Source organism: Pteropus alecto, unplaced genomic scaffold (assembly GCF_000325575.1).
Source record: "Pteropus alecto unplaced genomic scaffold, ASM32557v1 scaffold115, whole genome shotgun sequence".
In the NCBI taxonomy this organism is placed as follows: Eukaryota; Metazoa; Chordata; class Mammalia; order Chiroptera; family Pteropodidae; genus Pteropus; species Pteropus alecto.
Window position 1 is genome coordinate 2,865,298 of NW_006436814.1, and position 25,941 is coordinate 2,891,238.

The 25,941-nt window shown below is 35.0% G+C and overlaps 1 protein-coding gene across 1 annotated transcript in view; it reads right to left on the minus strand.

Annotated features, from left to right (window-relative positions):
- The window catches only part of SMYD3 (SET and MYND domain containing 3), a 548,731-nt gene that overhangs the window by 422,416 nt on the left and 100,374 nt on the right, over nt 1-25,941 (minus strand). Inside the window, exons 2-5 of the mRNA XM_015591285.1 lie at nt 22,299-22,362; nt 5,424-5,531; nt 3,786-3,843; nt 1,357-1,493 (exon numbers count right to left, since the gene is read on the minus strand). Of these exons, the coding sequence (XP_015446771.1) occupies nt 1,357-1,493; nt 3,786-3,843; nt 5,424-5,531; nt 22,299-22,362 (367 nt within the window). The remainder of the gene's footprint in view (nt 1-1,356; nt 1,494-3,785; nt 3,844-5,423; nt 5,532-22,298; nt 22,363-25,941) is intronic.

A 25,941-nucleotide genomic window follows, 5' to 3' on the forward strand; every position in this document is an offset into this window, starting at 1 on the left:
AGAAATAAGAGAAATAAGATAGTAATTCACATTTTACATTGAGCAATAGAAGATATTTTTAAATATTTTTTCATAAATACTAATAACACCAATAATTAGCACTTGAACATTTTCCAACAATAGAAACAACTGTCACAGAATAGCTACAGACTTAACACTAGCTATGAAATGACAGCTATCATAAAGTATATTTTTATCTTTTAGTAGGTGTTATTTTTATAGTGTTTAACATCAAAAGAAACTGTGTGTTATATACATGGTACCACTACAGGTTATAATTTTCGGAAGAATATGAAATAAACATGAGAAATTTCTCAAATGTATTGTAAATAACCACTATAATTTAATATCAATTTTAAATTTTAGTCAAACCGGATCTTAATGCTAAGATGATATTACCAGAAAATCATAAAAACATACCCTAAAGAATAAAAATACATTTGGGAAAAACGAGAATAAATCTCTAGTAAACACATTAATCACACTGTAATTCTTAGAAAATAGATTACAAAACATACCTTAAAATATTCATGGGATAAATAAGTCATTAGATGTGCCCTGACAAATTCTAAAGTAAGTAGCAATATCGTTATTAAAATGTGATCAATAGTTAAACAAACCCAAACACACAATATATAAGAAAGCAAGGACAGCAAACACAGTAGTAATGTGGGCATATCTGATCCTTTGTCCCTACCCCAGGGACATCAAGATATATATTAAGAACCCATCAGTGCATTCTTTCTCCCTGAACCCCCTACAAACCCTCAGAACCATTTCCCAAAAGAGCACTTCAGGTAGTCACTACCAAAAGACCACAATCAAATATTAAATTAAACCTATGTTCTATCCCTAACCTAGAATTTTAGTGGCCTGAAACATTTAAACAGACTTTTAGGCAATTATTTTTAAATCAGAAACAGTTATATTTTCACATCATTTAGAATTCACTTAATCAAGAAGTGCATCCCAGTACATTTTTCACTTCAAAAAGACAAGTTCTATTACGGAAACACCACCAGAAATCTAAATGAATGCAATGGCAAACTTAAATCCATTAGTTAAAAATAATGTAATATGCTCCTTACTTTTGAGAAAAGAAAACATGCTTTTTCTTTCGAGAAAATGCTTTGAGAGCAGACAATGAACATACTCAGGCCATTAATAAGAATAGTGATAAAACAGAAAAAGTAACACCTTTTTCAATATAAGCAATATATTCCTTCATTCTCTACTCATTAAGGTAAGAGAATGAGATAAGGCATGAAGGGATCCAGATTTTCATGGATCAACAACAAAATAAAGAGTAAAGAGTTGATTTATGGTATTAGCAAAGATACCAAACTTAACACTTACTTTTGCAAAGGCTTCAAAAATGTCAAAAGAAGGTGGCAGCTGTGAAGCATCCTGTATTTCTTCTCTCATGAAGTGTTGAAATGTCATTGCAAGTTGCCTGAGGCCCTCTTTCTTATCTTCGGTCAGTTTGTTAATATCTTTTTTAAAGAAAAATAAATAGTATGATCACACAGTGAACTTTTAATGAATAATTTTCAGGTGTTCAATGGTAGCTGTTAAACTAGATATTTCCTGCCCTAGATTCCATTCTGACAGAGAGCAAATACATAGCCATTTCTTTTTGACAACAACAAATCATAATACATACAATATCAATTAAATTCTGCCAAAGTTCATCTACAATATAAGATCAACCACCTGTCAAAACAAAATATATACACATAGAAATGAAAAAAACATTAAAAACAAAATCAGTCAAGATGTCTGTTACCAGATTTTCTACATTATCCTGTATACATGCTCAAACCATGACAAATGCTTATTAAGTCAGTGAATTTAAGCAGACTTTTCCGTGAAAGAATTTATAACCAGCTCATGACTAACTGGTAAACAGTACCATTTCAAAGGCAAAAAAAAAAAAAAAAACCCAGAAAACGAGGACTGAAAAGTTTAGCTAAAGTTCAAATTGGTGAAATTTGTCACATATAAAGTACATCAGGAAGAAAAGATGGATCAACCAAAGAAATCTCAACTTCAAGTTATTTTCTGGTTGAATAAATAAGATATGATGCTGCTTCAACCCCAAGAGAAGAAGAAAGTTCCAAAGGCAATATCACCTTTTTAAAAACTCGGTGTAATTTACCCCACAAAGAGGTGTTAAGGCTAAGAGTGCACAATCTGATGATAACATTTGAGAGCATTTCACTGAAGGCAGTAAATATGACACTACTTCTGAGCAGGGCTAATGTTCACAGTGAAACACTGTAAGACATGTTAATTACTTAGCAGTAATATAACAAGAAAAAATGGCTGATTAGTTCTTTATGAAAACTTGAAATAATACATCACATTGGACTACAGCGTAACTCTGCTGCTCAGGTCAAGTCTACACATTTTCTTTAAATTACTTGTTCAACAGAACAATTATCCCAATTATTTTTTTCTTTTTTAAATTGTGTAAAAATACACATAATGTAAAATTTACCTTAGCAACCATTTGTAAGTATACAGTTCAGTAGTATTAAATACTCAAACTGTTGTGCAGCCATCACCAACATCCATCTTTTCATCTTGTAAAACCAAAATTCTTTTCATCTTGTAAAACCAAAATTCTATACACATTAAAAAATAATTTCCCGTTCATCTCTCTCCCCAGCCCCTGGTAACTACCATTTTACTTTCTGTTTTTATGATTTTGACTACTGTAAGTACCTCATATAAGTGAAATCATACAGTATTTGTCTTTTTCTGACTGCCTTATTTCATTTTGCATAATGTCCTCAAGGTTCATCCATGTTGTAGCATGCGCCAGAATTTCCTTCCTTTTTAACGCTGAATAAGACTCCATTGCGTACATATACCACATTCATCCATGGATGGACATGTGCATTACTTCCATATTTTAGCTATTGTGAATAATACTGCTACAAATATGGATGAATAAATGTCTCTTTAAGACTCTGCTTTCAGTTCTTTTGAGTATATAACCAGAATCCAGGGTCAGATGTTAATTCTGTTTTTAATTTTTTAAGGCACCTCTCTACAGTCTTCCACATCAGCCACACCATTTTACATTCACACCAAACAGTGCACAAGGATTCCAATTTCTCCACATCCTCATCAACACTTATTATTATTCTTCTTTTTGATAGTTGCCATCCTAATGGGTATGAGGCGGTATCTCACTGTAGTTTTGATTTGCAATGATTGGTGATTCTTAAATAATAACTTATCATTGGCACTTAGGATCCCATAACCATAAACTCTGTACTAGATCATTTTCTTTGTCTCCATCCAGAAATATTAAACTGGGTAGCAAATTTACTCTATGAGTGGTAGTTCAGGAGAAGAACAACGCTCACTGCTGTCAGAGAGCTCATGTCATCTGTACCTTCTACTTTCCTGATAATCTAAAAGACTAGTGACCTTAAATGTTCCCTGGAACTCCCCCAAAACCCTCTATTCCTGTTCACATCACTGTTCTCTGACATTAAAAAGAAACCAAGAGTGCAAAGAGAATGAGGTAGAAACAGAAGAAAAATTATTTTCTCAACTGGACTAAGGGTTACACTCCCCTTACTGCCTAAGCTGGCTCTTTATAAACTCCTATTGGCCAAAGCTATCCTGGAATAAATTAAATAAGCTAGTGTTAGATTTGCCTCACATAACGGAGAGACAAAAATAAAAAAAGTTAAAAATGAAGCAACTGACCAGCTCGACAAATAAATAATAGGAATTTTTTTTTTAGATGCTGATAGACAATCACTTACTTGACTCCAGATCATAAAATGAGTAAAGTTTCTCCGATTCAGAGGGGGTTTCTTCCATCTATGAAGTAAAGGGGAAAAAACACCAAAATTAATTTCAAGTGCTCTAATATATAAATAAAAATGTTTGAGTATCTTTAGATATTTAAATGAAAGTCTGTTACAAATTTTCTATATAGTAATTCCTTCTCTTCACTTTCTTAGAGCTGAATTATTTGATCGGTAACAATTAAAATAAAATAAAAGTTGTGACTTAACCACCAGTTTAATTTCCAAATGCAAAACTCTTTTACAAGAAGTTTTCATAAGTTTATTTTTTCCCCAAATCTACCTACAGACTTATAGTATTTTAAGGATTTTATTATTAATTCCTATAAAAAAGCAAAGATGGATAAAAATGATAATTTACTACAAACTATACAATCTTGGGCAAATTACTTAATCTTGAGTTCAGGGTCATCAATTTCCTTATCTGAAACAAAGGAGTAATAATAGCACTAATTCACTGGGTTGTTGCGGGGATGAAGTGAGGTATATCATGTTTCAATTACCACAGGGCCCGGAAATAGTAAGCTCAATAGAAGGTAACTATTATTATAATTGTTTTCTATTAGATTTTGATTCAGTAAGTCAGGGGTGGAGACTAACAACTAGTGCCTTGGGTGATTCTGAAGCAACTCATTTCTTTTCTATATTAATAAAGCAGCAAAAATGTTCAGACTCAAATGTAATAGTAACTATACTTTTCATATACAGTGATTACAGAAATGCATAAGTTGGTCTGAATTTACTAGTGCTTTGAAATAAATTTGTTTTTAGTTCAATACAATGTACACATTTAAAAATAGTGGTAAGTATGTGTGACAGATATTTTATATTCAGTCCAAAGATAATGCCCATTTGGTATTCCAAATCCATTTTTTTAAAATTGAGACGTACTTGACATATAACATTGTATTAGTTTTAGGTACACGATAATACTCGTATATTCTTAAAACCCTGTATAAAATTTTAGAGCCAAAAAAACTCGATAAACAACAGGACAGAATAGAACTGGAAGTAATTGAGAAAGAGATATTCAGGCTAAAGCCTGAATATCTAAAGCCTGAAGAGCTAAACCCAAAAAATTTCTGGAAGGTGTCACCAAAGGAGATTTCACAGAATCCACCAGCTGTTTTGGCAGAGTAAGGAAAACAACTAGAGAAACACTTTTATCGAATCTTGGCTATAAATAAAAAAATAAGCACTCCTCCACGTAAGATTAATTATCTAAATAAATCTCACTTGAAGAGGCAACCAAGAAAATTATATACTTGCCCTGTACATTAGTTCACAGTAAAAAAGAAAGTCACTGTAACAGACATTACTAACATCTCATGCCCCAGATATACAGGACCTTATGTCTCCATCCCCAGGAGATCACGCAGGGCCTTCAAAAAGGGGCCATGCACTTCATCACTGCCACTGATGCCACGATTAACAGGAAAACAGTAAATTTTTGTCTTAAGATACTCCCTGGAATAACCCACCTTCTGCCTTCACGTGGGTTTAAAATTCAGCCTTAAATAAGAATAATTATAGCAACTGTGAGTGCTTTTGTTAAATGAAAACCCAAGCATATTTCACAAGTTTTATACTCACGAGTTTGACAACAACTCTGCCAAGAAGTCGGACAGAATCCGGAGGATACCTGGGTTTGCAGCTTTTAAGGCATTTGCATTCCCGCTTGTGGTCCTGCCAAGCTTTTTTCTGTTAAGAGTGGACAAACAAGACATAAAAATTTAACTTTCATTTATACTGGTTTGAACATTGAGAGTTATCGATATTAATTTCATCTCAACAGGCTAACTATAACTGAAAAATAGAAAATGAAAGCATTTTCTAATACCATTAATGATCCAGGATTCAGTCTTTGCCAAGTATGCAGTTACCAGGTATGGACATTGCCAGCCTCCACTTTACCTCTGTCCTTTAATTTGCCCCCTGGTTATTACCTGGCTGGCGGAGTCCAAAGAAAGAATCATTATGCTTGTTTAATAATTTATAAGACGGTCTTTTATCTGATTAAATAGGATTTAATAATAGACAGTGATTTTGAATAAAAAAACAAAATACGCTCCAAATTGGAAAATAAAACACATGATTTAGGAAAATCAAAACAGGGCAGATAGATTTCTGAATTTCCATCTATTACAATGAGTAGAGAAATATCAGAAGTGCTAATGTAACAAAAAAAAAATAAAATCTTGTTTTTGAAGATAACATAGAAAGGGGTTATTAGCTAAAGTGATGAAATGTCCAGTTTTCTTAGGACTGTCTTGTTATTTACATTGTCCTGGCCTAATTATTAATAGTGCCCTTTTCATTCACAAAAGAAAATGTAGTTTAGATGATAAATTATATGGTCACTTAACCCATGATCCTAGCCATGTGCTGGTGGTGTGGCTTGAAGACACCAGTGAGCCCGTCACTGATCCTGCAAGACCAGGGATAAGAGGACTAAACGGAAGGCCATTCTCTCCCTGAGTCTTGGGTCAGAAATGCCATGGCTCCCTTCATATAGGAATACTTCCTTTTAAAATCAAATACAGAGTATCTAGTATTTAGCCCTGCTGAGTAAGACAGCTAGACCAAATGCCTAATAGGTTCTGTTCCAACTGAGAGCTGGGAGTTCCATCACTGAAATCCCTGATGCTCACGCCACTTCTTATTTCAGAAATTATAAATCTGCCTCCCAACTTCTGGGCCTATAGAATCCCCCTCAGAAGAACTCTCTCTTTTCCACTTATGGCACAAATATGCAGCACAACCAAAAATTTCTAAAGAGCTGCAGCTACTTTGAAATTGTGACTCAGGTTCAAGTTTAAGCCAGCATTTTGCTCAGAAAGATTTACCTGTTTCAAGTTGCTGAGTGAAGGTATGGTTTATCTGCTGCTACCTCCTAATAACCCAAATCCTGAAGACATCATTACATCACTTCTTTTATCATCCCCTCTCACGGTTATCTCACTTCATTCCTTCATATCCACTATGGCAGTGTTCTTAATGTGATGTTTATAATCTTTTTTTTTTCAATATTTATACTTCACTCACTTCTAAACAAGACTAAGTTGCTTCAAATTAAAGATGTGTATGAAATAAGGTTGTAAAATTAAAAACAGAAGATGTTAAAATTATGAAAAAAGTCCTCTAGCATTTACTTAACATTCTACCATGTGTCAGACACATGACTAAGCAATTAAAAAGAATATTTCATTTGATTTTCACAATAATACAAATGGTAGATATTATCCTTATATTAAGAATGAAGAAAGTGAGCCTCAAGAGCAGAGATTTAATCTCTAAGTTACATAAATACAAAAGGGGAGAGTAAAAATTCTACTTAGTATGCTAAACATGAGAGCTAAATAATTTACTGTGCTGTGTGCTACATTTATTTGAGTTGCCTTACAGGCAAGGCAAGGCAAAAAAAAAAAAAAAAAAAGCACAATGGCTTATATAATTCTCATCTGACAGAAAAGAAAAACACATAGCTTTACCAAGTATTAAATCACAGGAGGATTTTATTGTGAGAATGCTAATCAACATACTGGACAATATCTTCAACAATAGTTTACAACTATGATGGCCTTCCATACAGCCGCTTCTAATGTCAGTACTCACTAAAAGGCATAATATTAAAATGTAACTCAGTGGTGGGGAAATGTCACTATTGTTCAGGAGGCTAGTCATGGAATAGAAATTAGCAATTACCAACATGTATAAGATCCCTAAAAAAATACGGTTCCATTGTCAAATAAGTTTGAAGAACACTACATAATACAGACCCTGCTTAGAGATTCGAAATATATTTAGCTTACCGGAAATTCTAAAAAGCTCTTCATTAAAGAATCTTGTATAGATTAGTTAACGCAGTTTCCCATGATTATAACTGCCATCCTTTGGGAAGTTAGGTTGGCATATGCTGACTCAGATATACATACACACTCTCTTTCTTTCATCTGGTCTTTGAATGAGACTGGGTTAAGTAGACAAATTCTCTATTATTTCATGCTGACAGGAAACTACAGTGTTGACATTCGTGATTACTGACCGAAGGGAGAACCATAACTTTGGTGGAAGAGTTCTCATTTGGTATTAAAAGTTGAGAAGCCTGATAGGTGCCCTCAATGTACCAGCCGTGTGAGCGGGAATGAACTACAGTGCCAGCGAGTCTCTGAGAAAGCTCCTTTGGCTCCTCTCAAAGCCTGAGTAAGTGGCCAGCTGAAAAAAAACTGCACCTACTGAAATAAGGCTGACATAATTTGGACCAAAAGATATTAATGGCAGATTTTAACCAATACTTATCTCAACTACAAAAGATCACCCATTACTCCTTTGTTAAAACCTCCAGTTTTGAGCAGCTCATCCTCCTGGTAGCTTACCAGAGTGAAGGAACTACAAAATGTACCCCTAGGTAAGGAATCAACTAACCTGTCAGATGGCATTATTTAAACAACCAAATTTTGGAAAATTCTTGTCAAAAGCGATTTTAGGACTGTAACATAATTTATATTGAGCTCTGTTTTCTCAACAGTAATTAGAAACTAAACAATATGTTTCTCAAAACTATTCCTAGATCACTGCATGAAAACATCAGACAACATACTTATCTCACCATTTGCTTCAGCAAAAAAGATGTTCATTCTTTTCATCTAAAAGCCAGATCAGATCTATGTAAATATGGAAAGCAATCATACAACTTGAAACTGGTCTGTAATACATTATCAACTTTACAGGCCACTCCATTTCTTACCATGATAGTAAAATCCATGTTTTTGAAACATTAATTGTTAGGATTTATTGTTCAGCTTCACCTATCACATCTTATAAGCCATACTAGTATAAGCAGACCAAGAAAAGGCTTAAACAAAATCTTTAAGTAAGTGCATTTGACTTTGAAGCAAAACCCCAGAAGCATACAAAAACTTTAGGCATTATCCTCACTCTACAAACTTTAATCCTGGTCTAGATTTCAATGGCACATTATATATCTTCCAGTTCCTCAAACATAAACTTCTTGATTTACTTTTTCCTGTTTTCTTTCATTACTGCAAATACAGGATATAATTAAGATTTTATTCACAATACTGATTGTAATGTTTTCTGTTCTTGTAGTTGAAAATTAACAATGATGTACAATAAGGACAAATTAGCATAAAAGACAAAGGAAATGAAAATATTGTGTTGAGAAACAAGACAATGGGAAACAAGAGTTTTAGATGGAAAAAAAGGAAATGAAGATGTCTGTGATTTAATTCCATTTTTCAGTACATGCATGACAAAAACCAACTTCAGAATCTATACAGTTTCATGTTTTACAGTATTTTTATTGATTCACACCATAAACTAATTAACTAAATCAATAGTTCTCAATGGGGATGATCCTAATCTTGAGCTGTCTGGAAAATTTGCGGTGGCATTTTTGTCTGTCACGATGTTTAGGAAGCACCATTGGCACTAGTGGCTGGGAACCAGAGATGCTGGACATGCTGTGTAGGGCAGTTCCATACCATGAGGGACTGTTCCAAATACAACGCAACTTTTAAATGTCCAATCGGACATCCTATAAAGGTAACAAACTTGTTTGTAATTATCTGAGCCTAGAACTAAACCTCCTCTCGTATATAAAAACAAAAAGTTTGTTTTTACAGTCTTAATAGCACTGAATATTCTAGGTAAGTCAAAAGTTATTCAACATTTCATAAAAGCATGTCACTGAAGGCAATACCACTTAAAGTATCTGCATTACTAATAAAACACATTTTCTGATCTCTATTTTATACTTCCTTTTTCACAGTGACTCTGGATAGGTGCATGTATATGACTTCTTAGTCTATGTCTTTTAGTCTAGTCACACCTAAGCAGTTATATTAAAATATGTATTATTTTATTACAAGTTGTTTTAATTTTCTTTCTCTTTTATGTTCCAGTTGTGGCATTATATTGATATTTAATTTTGAAAATATATAACTAGGTAGATTGTAATACCTATGAAATTTCATTTCAAGATAGTAGAGTACAATAAAAATTGTCATGGAAAGGTAGAGTTGGGTCTGAGAGCTACAAACTCCAGATCTAGAATAATGCTACACATAGTTATACACACCACACACATATGTAAAAATATGTTTTTAAATACACAGCCTGAGATCCACTCCAGAAATCCTGTCAGCACCGATGAGATAGGACCAGGTGTCGGAACTGTTTTCAATCACTGCAAGGGGTCCCATGTGTAGCTAAGGTTGAAAAGCCCTAAAAGCAACAAATGAATAGGACAAACAAACAGAGACTCATGGACATGGACAATAGACTAGTGGTTACCAGAGGGGAAGGGGAAGGGGGAAGCGGGGAGGTAGACGGGGTAAAGGGGGTCAAATATGTGGTGACAGAAAGAAATCTAACTATGGGAGGTAAACACAGTATAAATATATATATGCCTTATTGTTAAAGTGTACAGCTGAAACTTACTGGATTTTGTTAACCAATGTCACCATAAAAAAAATAATTACTTAATTTTAAAAAAGAAAAAGCCTGAGCTAGACAAAATTTAGAAGGAGGCCATCATATGTGTTAAATAGATGAAACAATAAAACACTATTCTATACTTACCATTAACTGTTGCCCTACAGAAATGAACATTTTATAATATTGAGGTAGGGGAAGTGTTTCTAAGCAGGACATAAAACCCAAAACCATAAAGGAAAAGATATACATATTAAACTACATGAAGATAAATAACTTTTGCACATCAGAAGGAAAAAAATCTAATACCACAAACAAGGTTGAAAGATAAAGGATAAACCAGGAAAACAAAATCTAAAATATGTAGACAGTATTAAATGTCTCCAAAAACAAGGTCCTACAAAATCACTAAGAAAAGGATGAACATTTCAATTTAAAGAAAAAAAAAGATAGAAAAAAAATAAAGGACATGAATAGGAAACTTGTGCCTAAAAAAGAAAAACCAACAAGCAAAAAACACAAAACACACCAGTGATAAAAGAAATGCTAACAGAAACAAGATAACATAGGTGACCAATTTGAAACTAACAGTATTTAGAAGTGTCTAGGGCAGAGGGAAGTGAGGGCTCTGTAGCCTTGTGTAATGGTAAGAACGGTAAGTTTCTCCTATCTTTCTCATGAGTAGTAATAAATTTCAAAATTGTTCATCTGCATATTGTTGGCACAGAATATTATATGCAGTTGATCCTAACAAATTTCAGTGATGTAAAGAAATAAGTTTCAGAGTGCTTATCATAGATTTAACATACTGAAAAATTAGTAATCATTTTTTCAGCTTTTCCTAAAAGAAAAAGCTATTTTTTGTCTTTCTCCTTACTTTCCCAATACTGTTTGAATTTTCTACAAATATCATGTATTATATTTATAGATAAAAGCATATATAATTACCTTATATCTAGTATAAGGTAAAAAGCATTTTTATATGAAAGAGAAAATTACTGTTTAATAAACACTTAACTTTTTAATGTTTATTTTGGAAAACATGGTTGTAGCTCAAAGAATTTTTAAATGCATTAATTTTTAAATGCTAAAAAACACTTCAGTGAATTCTTCTGTAATATTTATGAAATCTTTTGTAATGCAAAGACTCGTTCAAGAAAAATTTTTATCAATTTTGCTTTGTTATGTCTAATTTTCTTAAATAAGTGTACTACCAATTAGGAGCATCTTGCATTCATCAGGTGTTCAATAGATATCTCATGGTTTATTCTAAAACTAGTACCATTCAGGAGATACAATTTGTTGTATGTTTATCACTGATTATTTAAAATTAATGCCATCCAAAAAGAACAAAGGACAGTAAAACCACTAACAATTCTTTGTTGACCAGTGTGAGATGTTCTTCAGTGCTTGATTACAAAAGGAGAGGACTGATGAGATGTTACAACAGAAAGAGAAAATCGATTTACTTCATTCTTACTTAAAATAACCTTTGCACTATTATTATAACATTTCCCTCCCCTCCTTGGATACAGAGTGACTACAGGACAATAATTCACTTAAATACCGTTAAACATTGGATTCTGGTTGGAGTAAATACTCATTTCAGAGCAGCTTATTATTTATTGTTTGGGATGAAATATTAGAAGGGTCAACATGTATGGAGCCTGGTTTGGGTAAAACACATCTAATTCATAACCTGGGCTCAGCAGACATTCAGTAAGAGGACTGGATTCAGTGATCTCAAAGGTAGAATCTCAATGATAAAATTTGTGATTTTTTAATAACCTAACGAATATCTGAATTATGTCAAAATAGGTTTGAAACCTGCCCACATTAGGCTTACATAGAACAGATTTTGGGTCATTAAGAATTAATTGACTTAAAATATATTTTTAAAAAAGAATTCTTTTAAGCCAGCTTATTCAACAATTCCATTTGTGATTAATAATTACCATTAATTGAACATCTTTTATGTGAAACACTGCCATAATTTTTTTCCACATATTCATGACTCACCCCGCTCACAATCAACCATTTATGCAGGTTTCCATTGGGCAAAAGTTAGGATAGTGGAGTTGCCATGAAATTTGCAGGAAAGAAAAGAGATCCAACAGCTTTCCATTCGGACTACTTAACAGCAAATAAATAATATCTCCTTCCTTAGGCCTTATGTGTAATCCAATATTGAATTACAGGTTTACAGATGAAGGAAGATCTGAAAAGTTGGAATCTGAGAAAAGAAAACTGGAATGCTAAGCAGGTTGTCTAACCAGCTACAGTTGACTGACAGGTATCGATTAAAATCGTGCATAAAATCTCCGTAGAGCACGCTGGAGACCTAGGATAGATGTTAGACTCATCACTCTAAAAGCTCACTGAATGCTGTACCAAATGTAGAACAAGAACACCTTCCCATCTAATCGAATTAGACAGATAAGAACATATAAAAAAATAGACTGACGCAGGAGGGTGGTCATAGGGCATGAAGTTGACAGAAGAAAAGAAGAATTAATACTTCTTAGGAAATGGGAATTACGGTCTCCTGGTTAACTGAGGAACCATATGAAAAGTAGTAACATTAGTGCCCCAACGTCAGTCCTGATGCCATGTAGGGTATAGGTCAAATCCATTCTGCCTTTAGTTTTTGCAAAGTTTTATTGAAACATACTCACAGTTTACACTCACTGATTTCATACTATGACAAAGGAATTGAGTAGTTATGACAAAAAACCCTATGGTCCACGAAGCCTAAAATATTTATTATCCAGCCATCTACAGAAAGTTTGCCAATCTTTCTGATCTAGTGAGAAATCCTATCAAGATGGAATGACCTAATTGATATGTTTTAGTTGGAATAACAAAATATATCCTTCACTTCTACAGACTTCCAATCTTCTTTGAAAGAAACTTCCATGCTACATTAGTCAAAATGTCAATGCCAGGTTCTAGTTGAACATGGAAGGTGAGGTGCATGCATTTATGTCCCCAACGAAAGTAATTACCAAGTTTTTAACTCTCAAGTGAACTAGAAGGGCTATCAATGGATAAGGGGTTTACTCTTGCTTCTGGAAGAAAGTGGGGACAAGAAGACAGACTGCAGGAACAGGGCAAGGAGGCCCCCTCAAAGGGCAGCTATCTTCTACGTATTTTCTGAGAAGGGAGCCAATGTGCCACACAGAACCCCAACAAGGATCTAGAATTGAAGACAGAGAGAGAAAGGGATTGAAAAGTGGCAGGAAAAGAGAGAATTAACCCAAAGGCTGTATAGCAAGTCTCCAAACACCTCCTGACTTAAGCATGATTTTGAGTAAGCGGTGGAGTGTTAAAATGGAGACTCTAATTTAATGCTAAGAATGGCTCTGATTTAGACCACTGCTTTAGCCTTCTATTTGGTCTTCCCGCCCCACTCTTAGCCTCCTATAATTGTTTCCACAAACCGCATTCTTGTTCTTTGAGTAGCTTAAAGATTGTGATCACTTTAGTACAGACAAAGAAATGTAAGCTATGCGCACTTAATGGCTCTACAGTAAACAATATTTTTAAACAATTTATTTAGATATAATTTACATTATAATGAATGTACTCATTTTAAGAGTACAGTTCAATGAGTTTTGACAAATACATATACACACCCATGTAACCAACACCAAAATTAAGATATGGAATGTCATTACTCCCAAAAATTCCTTTATGCCCCTGTACATTCAAGCCCTCCATCCCTGGCAACCAGTGATCTAGTCTCTATCACTGTAGATTAGTTGTGCCTGTTCTAGAATAGCATTACTTCTCACAGTCTCGCTTTATTCTCTCAGTAGTGTTTTTTTGACATTCACACATGTTGCTATATCCGTAGTTTGTTCCTTTTTATGGTTGAATAATAGCATTGTGTGTGTGTGTGTGTGTGTGTGTGTGTGTGTGTGTGTGTGTGTATTAAACTCAGGAGTAGATTGATAAGTTACTTGGTAAGTGTACATTTAACATTTTTAGAAACTACCAAACTTTTCCAAAGCAGATGCACCATTTTACATTCCTACCAGTGCTTTATGAGGTTCGTTGCTCGACATCCTTGTCAGCACTTGGTATGGTCAGTCTTTTTCTACTCGGTACATAACGGTATCTCATTGTGGTTTTAATTCTCATTTCTCTGATGACTAGTGATGCTGATCATCTTTTATTGCATATATTATTGAACTGTCTCTTTAAATGTTTTCTCCATTTTACTGGGTTATCTTAACTATTAAATTGTAAATATTTTTTATAAATTCTAGATACAACTCCTTGGTCAGATACATGTATATCGTGTGTGTGTGTGTGTGTGTGTGTGTGTGTGTGTGTGTGTGTGTGTAGCTTGCCTTTACATTTTATTAATGATAATGATGTCTTTCAAAAAGAAAGGATCAATTTTGATAAAATCCAATTTATCAATCTTTCTTGTAATGGTTAGTGCTTTCTGAGTCCTGCCTGAGAAACTTTATCCCAGGCCCAAAGATTTTCTCCTAAGTTTTCTTCTAAAAGTTGTATAACTTTAGCTTTTAAATTTAAGCCCATAATCCATTATGACTTTATTTTTTGATATTCATATAATTTCTTTCCATGTGCATATCCATCATAATTTGTTGAAAGACTATCCTTTCGATACTAATACCTTGACATCTCTGTGTAAAATCAACTGGCCATATATGTGTGGGCTTACATTATTTATATCTTTATTTTCTTATATTATGATGTTTGGGTATCTTAAAAACCTTTCTGGCTGGGAGAGCCTGCCTGATGAGCCCCCTGGAGCATGTCTTTGATCTGCAAAGTAACCAATCCAGAGCCCTACATCCTCCTTCCAATTTCAAAAGTCCTAGAGCAAGGTATCAGGCAACTAGAGGCCACTCCTTTAGCCTAAAGCCCTCTGGCATTATTCAGACTAGCCGATCCCACACAGCTTACCCTGCCTGCCTTGCCTTTCCCAAAGAAACACTAATAAAGGCTCTGGCCCCAGCTTTCCCCTGATCCTACTTTCTGCCTCCTGAGCACTCTGAGGCTTCCCATGAGGTCCAGGTGGCAATCCATGCCTCCTGTTTCTAGAACCTATGAGTATACTAAACTGTTTTCCTGTACCTGTGTCCTCTCTTGTGGCCGCACCTATGACATAAAAGAACAGGGTCTATTTCTGGACTCTATTCTGTTCATTGCTGCATATGTCTATCTAACACCAGTACTATGCTCTCTTCATTACTATAGTTCGAGTCTTTAAATCAGGTGGTCCGAGTACTCCAACTTTGTTCTTCTTTTACATAAGGACTCAGTTTAAGTCTTTTGCATTTCCATACAAACTTCAGTCCATTTAACAGTCTGTGAGACTTCGAATGCGACTACATTGAATCTGAATCTATATAGACTAATATTTTTTCAATCACTTATTACGACTGTTTGCTGCTTTTGAACTTTTAGAATCAATTAATAGGCAGAAATTAATTTTGTGTTCTACAACAAAATGTAAATATCATTAACCTTGACAATATAAAAGTAAAGGTACAGCTGGCAAATTATGAGATATAGAGATAGAGGAAAGAGTAGGAATAATATCACCTTAAATAGTAGGGAATCAAGAAATACTGTCTATAATTGATAAAATATAGATGGAGGCTTGCACATATTGCTTGAAGTCACAGACATGAGAAAGGGAAATTGAGCCTAGTAGACGTGTATCAGTTATCGCAAATCTAACGTGTCCGCAGCAGATTTTTTCCCACCTAAAACTTGGTCTCATGCAGTCTTCCCCATGTCAATAAATGTGATCATTACCTGCCCAGTTGCCAAAGCCAAAACCAAGGAGTCATTCTTCATTCTTCCCTTTCCCTCCCCATCCCGTATCATTCCCCTTATATGTTTTTCACACAGCCCAAGCCCCTCCTCTGAGTTCCACACGAGTATATCCATTACTTATTCAACATTTCCACGTGTATGCTTTTTAGGCACGAACTCAAAATTTGTAAATTAGAATTCTCCTCTCAGAACCTGCTCTGCCTTCAGATTTTTGTCATTAAAAAGCTGCTCAAGCCAGGAACTTAAGTCATCCCTGACTGTTCTATTTGCCTCACCTCTTACGTTTGTCTAATCTATTGGCAAACTCTTCCAGCTGCACCTTCAAGATATATGTCAAGTCCAGTCATTTCTTACCATCTTTCCTGCTACCACTGTAATCCGAGCCATCAGAGCTCCTGACGAGATCAGTGCCTGGCATGTACTGAGTTCTCAACTTGTGTGAATTAATGCGTCCATGAGCAGATTCAGTCGGCTCTTCCTTTAAAAGATATCCCAAACCTGATCAGTTCTCTTTGCTGCTAGTACTCTAGTCCTAGCCACCACGACACAGTGACCACACTACTATAATAGCCTCCTAACTGGTTTCTCAGCCTCCACCCTGGCCCTCCTAGTACCTATCCCCACAGCTGTCAGAAAGGTTCCTTTAAAATCTCAATCAGGCCAAAATATTGATCCCTCTTACCCCCTTAGAACCCTGTAATGGCAGCCCATCACACATAAAATGTATATTTTTAACCACAGCAAATAAAGGCCTCATAACCTGGCCCCTCCTGTCTCCCTAATCTTATCTTCTATGACTCTCTTTGTTGCTTACTCTGGTCCACTCTCCTGGCCTTCTTATAACTTCCTTAAACATAACATATTCACTCCTGCTTTTATGTTTAACATGCATCCAGCCTGAAACTCTCTTCTCTCAATCATCACATCTTGATTAGGTCTTTGAGGTCTCCACTCAAGTGCCACCTCTTGACAGGTCTTAGACATGCAGATAGACAGACAGACATATACAGAGATAGATATCTCTCTATGGAATAGATATAGCTCTATCTTTCCCTCAATATCTGTATATTAGATATGTAGATATATTAGATATAAGATACACAGATTATATGTACATATGTAAACATGTACATAATATACATATATCAAATCATTAGGTTTTACACCTAAAACTAATAAAATATTATGTCAATTATATTTCAATTAAAAATAAATATTACAGATTATTTAGAGATAATGTAATTTTTTACAATCTAATTCCAACCAAGTATCACTAATGAATGCATTCATTCATTCACTCAACAAATGCTGCTACATCTGCAGCAGTGAACAATGTACAAAGCATACCCTCAAGGAGCTTGACCATCTAACTGTACAAACCTGCAATTAAGCCAATACTTAAGATAATCAAATTTCTGTATAATAAAGGAGGGACACAAACTAGTCTCAGGGGTTTAGGAAAGGGAGCAACATTTAATCTGAGTTCTAAAGTATAAACAGGAGTTCAGTAGTTACGGGGAAAGGTCTGGGTCCAGGCCCAAGGACTTACACAGTCAAAGGCCCAGAAGTAAAAGCCTGACAAAGTCCTCAAGTTTGAATTCCATTCTGAAGGTTTTAAGTGGCCCAGGATTTTAAGCTGCTCAGTGACCAATTGTGCTTATGTTCTAAAATAAAATAATCACTCTGGCTCCTATGTAGAAAACAGAAAAGAAGCTGGCAAGAGTAAAAGACTGCAGCTATTCCAGGAAAGAAATCATGGTAACATGCACAGTAGTGGTTGAGAAGCTACAAAGAAGTGAACCAATTCAGATCTCTAGGTGGTAAAATCAGGAGGACATGGTGATCAACTGGATGTGGAGCTAAGAAAGGATGTAAATCAGAATTAATGACACCCTGGCAACTCGGGAGTGCTGTGTGGTTGATGAAATTATTCACTGAGGTTGAAAACGTGAAAGTTTGGGGGAAAGATAACGCACTCAGGTTTAGACGTATGGCATTTGACATACCTGTGTAATACCCAAGTGCAGGTGCCCTGTCAGATATGGATCTGGTGCTCAGGAGAAAGGAGGAGGCTGGAGATGGAGTTTTGAGAATGATTAATGCACAGGTGCCAACTGAAATCATGCGAGTAGATAGGATCACTAACCAGGAGAATGGAAAGTGAGAAAAGGAAAATCAGGGCCCAGACATTTTTAGAAGTCAAAAAATAAATACAATCAAGTAATTTTAACCTTTATACAATATTCTCTTTTTAGTTACAATTAGAAATGAAGCCAACTTCTCCACACAGTATTTTGTATATCCTATCAGTCTGAAGCCTGGCAAAGAGCTATTTATGAAATAAAGAACTTGGTTCTCTTCACCACCATTTCGGGTATGATATTCTAGAAACCAGCTTATTAAATCACCCTGTTAAGTGCTTAGTAGGGTGGGAGTCATCAAAAATTAAATCATTCTACAGCTAAGCATAAACTCAAAAATATGATTCACATTTTTAAAGAGGCCTATAATTATCAACATAAAAGAGCCTCTCTGCTAATATAGTACTTTTTTAAAGTATATAAACTGCAATTTGATGCAGTACCCAGCTGCTTATTTTGCCTGGAAGTTAATTCAATTAGAAATGTGCATATTATAAATCAAATTAAATACAGCAGAGGTGAAATAATAATTGGTAAATTTACTTGAAATTGATTTACTTGCTATCAATACTGCAAATTTTAAGAATGCTTTTTTATAAGAAAACTTAGCCTGCTCCTCCCCTTTGATCTCATATTCATTTGTGATGTTATGATTATGCCAACATCGAAATAAGACTGGTTCCCATATATAATCCCTCTATTACATTATATGACAACTCATAACAAGGTATACACAGAGGAATACAAAGCCACTGATGAGAAACTATTTTGGCCAATATCAGAAACAGTGCTGTACATAGCAGTAAATATATCTGTATATATGTACACTATATATGAAGCACCGACTTGGTTTGGTGTGTATCCTCCACTCACTAAACAAACACACAGAGAAGACCTCTGGAAAACAGAAATAGGGATGGGAGCTGGAGAAGACTTTTACTTTTGATTCTGTATTATTTTATGTTGTGTCGATTTTTATAATGAAAATGTATCCTTGTATTGCTTATGTTTAAAAATAAAATGTGAAAACCAATGGCATTGATACTATCCATATGGGCACAAAAAATATTATCCTTTAATACCTCAATAGCCTCTCATAAACAACTCGTTGATGGCAGAGCACCGCACATCAAATGCTAAGCTAGTGAAGCAAAGTTATGTCCCCCTAGGGTAAACATATTATAGATTTTATGCTACAAATTCACATCTTCAATATCAATTTCCACTCCAAGTTCTTTAGCCTCCTGTTCATTACTGTTTATAGTCCAGTTTGTCAATTTAATTATGTGCTGCTTTGTAGGTATCCGCAATAATTACAATATTTAATGTAGCACCTTAAGGTTGAGTTAAACAGAGCAGTTTAAATGCATACGTTCTGGCCAGTCTTTGACTCCCAATCCCACCTCTACACACACACCCCAACCCCCACACACATATAAGCATATGCACTAGCTGGTGTTATAAACGATATCTTTCATCGTACTAGGTATTTTCCCATTACCTTCTACAGTATATCTAACGGTGATATTATTATTGATGCTACAGTAAACAGCTAATATATGTGGCAAAAATACAAGCACTACAATGAATCAAAATGACATATCCACCCACCACACTCCCTCTGCTCAATCTAATCAGATAATGAGTTTGGGTTTTTGCCCCTGTACTACAAAAGGAGAAAGTAAGCATGGGGGAAAAATCATTCATAAAAACGGAGGAAAATAAAAGTAAATGTTCAGGTCATTGAAAATAGAAAGAAAGTTCATCTACGAGGTTTGTGTCAAGAAACACATTAAATCATAGATTCTGTATGTAGTCTTAGCTCGAAGGTCTCCGAAACACAAAGCTCTGTTTCACATGAATAAATTAGCTAAAACATCACCCTAAAGCAGTCTTTCTAGAATGTATTGTAGAGAAAAAGACTGGGTTTCTTTTCATTTATTTTCATATTTGTTATTATTATTGCTATTACTATTTGCTATTATTATTGCTAGTGATCTTACATAAATTAGGTATCTTTTTAACTTAGACAGAATTTTTGGTTTACAAAATGGGGTAAAAATAATTCAATTATTTTTCACATTCCCTATTTTATTAAGAAAGCATTACTCCTAACCTTCTATTTTTGTATTTTTTGTTTCGTGTTCCTTGGGGACAGAGTGAATCTTTATTAAAAATAAAACAAAATCTGGAAGGGGTAGGGAGAGGATACAATAGAAAAAGGGAAACTACACCTAATCAGAATGTTAGAGCAAGAACAAACTTAGGCTTAGATGAGAAATTAGAAGTCTGAATTCTGACTACCTGGGTTCATTTCCTAAACCGCAGAACCTACTAGCTACAGGATGTCTGGCAAGTCATTTGCCACTCCATACCATTGCCATTCAGTTTCTTTATTAGTGAAACAAGCATAATAATAGTACCTAGCCCTCTCAAGATTTTTGTAAGAGTAAGTAGAATAAAATAGTGTCTGGCACATAGTAGATGTCCAATAAATATTAGCTCTTATTAGTGGTACAGATTAGAAAACCAAGGCCCAGAAATTTTAAGTGTTTTCTCTGGGATAATTTAACTAGCTAATGGTAGTGTTGTCATTAAAACTTGGGTGCTCTGACTGTTTTGCATGATTTGTTTTCTTTTCTATTAAAATCACTCACGCTATTTGTACCTTGGAGAAATTACTTTCAAGAGAGAAAGTGAGATAGCAGAAAATCCCTCAGATAAACAGGACCTAGATTTAAAAGATGGAAAAGAAGGACTTTGATGGGAGTGGTGCATGTGCACGTGTGTGCACACACATGCGTGCACACACACACGCACACACACACACCCCAAAATAAAAAACAAAGGGATGGAAGGTGGGGGGGCGGGCAATGACATGTGCACATGTGTGCACACACACGCGCACATGCACACACACACCCCAAAATAAAAAACAAAGGGATGGAAGGTGGGGGGGCGGGCAATGACATGTGCACATGTGTGCACACACACGCGCACGTGCACACACACACCCCAAAATAAAAAACAAAGGGATGGAAGGTGGGGGGGCGGGCAATGACATGTGCACATGTGTGCACACACATGCGCGCGCGCACACACACACGCACACACACACACACCCCAAAATAAAAAACAAAGGGATGGAAGGTGGGAGGGCGGGCAATGACATAGACAGAAAACCTCCAATTAGACTTTTTATTATGACACAATTCATTAGAGCATAATTACATTTCTTATTAGATGATTAATCAGAAGGTTAGAAGAAAAGGTCATGTTGAATGTTAATTATACACCCTTTAAAGAATTTCAATGATATTAACAGCAGTACTCTCACAGACTGTCAGTTGTAAATTAACTCAAACTCTTGGAAGCCAATTTTGCATTAGCTTTAAAAATTCAAAATGCATATATCCTTTTAATAATCGATACAACTGAGAAGAAATTATCATACAATTAATTTGCAGAAGTATGCAAAATGTGCAGAAAAGATACGTGGTGCATTAATGGCAATATGAAATATTGGAAAATACTGAAGCATTCACTACCAGGGAAAGTATGATTGTGGTGCATTCATATAATGGAATAAGAGGGATGATACAAAAAATTCCTCTAGATAGATTATTAAGTGAAAAACAAAAGTATACAAGAATTTGTGCCAAAATAATCTGTATATTTTTTTTTAAACAAAGGATATAGACATATGAATATGTTTGCACAAGAAAATAGAAAATGCTGTGAAAACACACAAGAAATCAGGGGTTTTAAGAAATCTGGGAAATAGGATTGAGGTCAGGAGGACAAGAACATGGAGAAGAGTAAACATTTACTTTTCTTTTGTGATATATAAAATATATACATATAACTTTACATATATTAAATATGTATTTGTATTTTTTTACCATACACATGTATTATTTCAAAACTGAAGGTAAGTTAAAATAAATCAAAGATGGTGTAGAAATGGAAGTACGTCAACAGGCATAATGGAGGACAAATCTAAGCATCAGAGAACCTGAGGGAGTCACTATGTACAGCTGAACATTCTTACCTGGCACTTAGCACTGCAGTATTTGGCAACTCGGCACTGAGAGCATCGCATCAGCTTTTCCTTTCTGTTAAAAAAATAAATTTCACATTATGAAATGAGAACCATATATGATTGAAAAACAAAAACACAAATCAACATATTGATGCCAACATGTTCTGCTCACTCCATCTGTATGGTCCTGTAAGACTAGATTTAATACTGATGAACATTCTTTACCTTCAACGTGAGACATGTACATAATAACTAATGTCTGTTTTTTAATTGTGATGAAATATACATAACATAAAATTTACCACTTTAACCATTTTTAAGTGTACAGATCGGTGTGTTAAAAACACAATTCAAGGGCCAAAATGAAGTCATTTATGCTAAGCTCCACATCATCAAACGAAGACGTAATTACAGTTTCAGCTATTCCAATTTCTAATGTCCATTAGAAATTGTGTGATCAGTACTTGTTGGGTAATCTGCATGACAGACCCCAGCCATCACCAAAGGAAAGTGACCTGCAATAACGAACCTACTTTTCCACCTACCACAGCTTCCTTGTTCCTGTTTCCTTCTGCCTAGAAAAGTCTTTGATTTTATAGCTCCTTGGAGCTCCTTTCTATCTACTAGATTGGATGCTGCCAGTTCATGAATCATTGAATAAAGGCAATAATATCTTCAAATTTATTCCGTTGAATTTCGTTTTTTAACAAGTGGCATTAAATACGTTCACATACTGTACAACCATTACCACCACTAATGTTCTTTTTTGCATAAATTTATTTAAAATACAAAAATTCCCATTAAGACAAAAAAAAAAAAAACACTTCATTGGGATTTAAACCTTTTGATATGAAATTCAGAATCCAGTTCATCAACTAGCTGAAAGTATCCTATAACCTTCAAATACAAAATTTTATAAGTGTTAACTTATCATATAATTTAATTATGAGAAATGATATTTAAATTCCATTAAAATCAAATACTACTTCAGGCATGCTGAATTGGGATGCTCCAAAGTTATGTTTCTCCAAATCGCTCGAATAAGAAAAATGCAGAACTGGAGAAAAACTTGAATTATAAAATAAAAATAAATCTGATGACAAATTAATAGTAACAATAAACAGGACGGTGAATATCTTCAGAACATCAATGACAAAACAAGAAAAATCTTTCTAAGCATTTCCGATGTGCCAGGTACTATTCCAAGTTGCTTACGTCTATTTACTCACACTCAACTTCAAACAGCCCTATAAGTAAGCAGTCTTATATACCCACTTTTGGAGATACTTCAATACATTTTCAAAAGACAAAGAAAAGTAGATGGAATAGTGCAAACTGACTAAGGAAACACACCAGAAAGCGCACATGGCAGGTGATACTGAAAGGGTAAGAACAGAATTTTATAGAGAATCAGAACTTAAATATACCAGGTACCTCACTCCTGGGAGAGCAGGATAAGATATTGGGCATAAAGCATGGGAAGAGGTTAAAAGCTTAAATAAAGCAAAGTCAAAATGCCTCCTACCTCCAAGTATAGAATTGTAACTGCCAGATATAAACACCCCAGGCAACAACTCAAACCCAAGCAATCTAGCCCTGCAGTTCTTGCTTTTTAACCATTATACTGTACCACCACTCTTAGATAAAACTGGATAAAAAGCAAAAGAAAAAAGGATATAAAAATGAAAAGAATATATGAGCCAAATAATTCGAAAAAAAAGTCTGTATAACTATATCGATATCAGAAGAATAAAAAAAGGCTTTAAGTTTAAAGATGTAATTAGAGATAAAGGTCAATAAGTAATGATAAAAGACTCCAATCACCACGTGTTAGGTACCTAGTAAAAAATGCACCCAGTCTCAAAATAGATAAATTGCAAGTAACAGGTCTAAGGAAAAAAATGACCAATACACAATAAGTTAATACATGTAAGGCCCTCAAAATAGTGCCTGGAATACAGTAGGTGCCATATAAGTATTAACTATTACTATAAAAGATATAAAGGCTTTTTCACAAATTCATAGACCAAGCAGATAAAGAATAAGAAGCTCTATAATTCACTTGATTTCATGCAATACACAGACCCTTGCACCTGTTATATGAATGCGTATTCACGTACTCTTCTCTTTTTTTTTTTTTCACATGGGAGCTCACAACAGAAGAGGGCAGAGCAACACACACACTGGCAGAATGAGCTACAATATAAAACTTTGGCTGGAGAGAAGTGACACAGACTATAAAACCCAAGTTCAGAAGAAGGAAAAGTCACTTTCTGATAAATAAAGAAAGCATAGGAGAGGATGGTAGGGCTGTTCTAGGCAAAAAGGAAGTCCCCATACCTAAGAGGGAAGATGTTTTAGCAGTTTGGAGTTCTAAATCTGCAGTCCAAGAGCTACGGTGTGCATGTATCCCCCCAAATTTGCATGTTGAAATCCTAACCCCTAAAGGTGATAGTATTAAGAGGTGAGGCCTTTGGGAGGTGCTTAGTCATGAGCGTGGAACCTTCATGCAATGAGATTAGTGTTCTTAAAAGAGACCCTGCAGAGCTCAGGAGCCCCTCCCACCACACGAGTTCACAGCAAGACCAGGAGGAGGGATGCCACCAGAATGTGACTATGCTGGTACTTGGCCATGGACTACTCACCTTGCAAACTGTGAGGAATGAACTGTGGTTTACAAGCTACCTGGTCTGTGACCTTTTGTTATGGCAGCCCCAATGGACTGAAACACGAAGCCCACTCTCTACCTGCAGTGTAACCTCGTAACCTCTCTTAGCCTAATTTCCTCCTCTGTGAAACGGGAGTAAGTGACTACTCATAAACCCGTTGGGTGGACTGTATGAGATAATCTATGTAAAGTGCCTGCTAACACAGTGTCGAACAAAGCATCGAGCACAGACTTAAAACTGAGGCTGCTGAGTATTACCTCTTCTTTAGCCACTCAAACAGCAAAATCCACATTGGTCCCAAACCTGGTCGTCTCTACCCAGGTACACAGACAATTCACTAGTACCGTTTAATAAATGGCACTCGTAATTCTTGGCTCTAATTTCAAATTTTGACTAGCATCAGAATTGTTTTACTGCTTAATCTATATTCTTTGTAGTTTCTATTATTATTTTTAATTTGATCAGAATGATTAACTTCAAAGTGGTCTGATTCGAGAAGTTAAAAACGTTTATGAAAGTTTCATCTGTAGAAATTAAAATCAGAGAAGACTTACATCTTCAAGAATATTAAAAGGCAATATGACTCCTAACATTCTGTTTGCTTTATGCAAAATAACGTCTATTATAAGTGAGAAAATCTAATGTTTTTACAAGAGCACAGATTTATACTTCCCTCATTATATAATATGTCTCTACGAAAGTGGACATCGTGTGATGTAGGTCACTCTAACGGCTAACAATTGAAAATTAGTGACTTCCAGGTGTTTTTTAGGCAGAACACACATGAGTGGACTGAAGAAAGCTGTGACTAAAATGAACTGCTGAAGAGGGATTTGTTCTAGCAACAACATCTGCGTTTCTAAGCAAGAAACCTCTTCGGCCTAGTCTGATAACACAACTCTGATAAGTCAAGGAGATGGATTCCATTTCCCTAAATCTTCTCGAAAGCGAAAATTTATAAAAAATGAGGAAGAAGAAAAAAT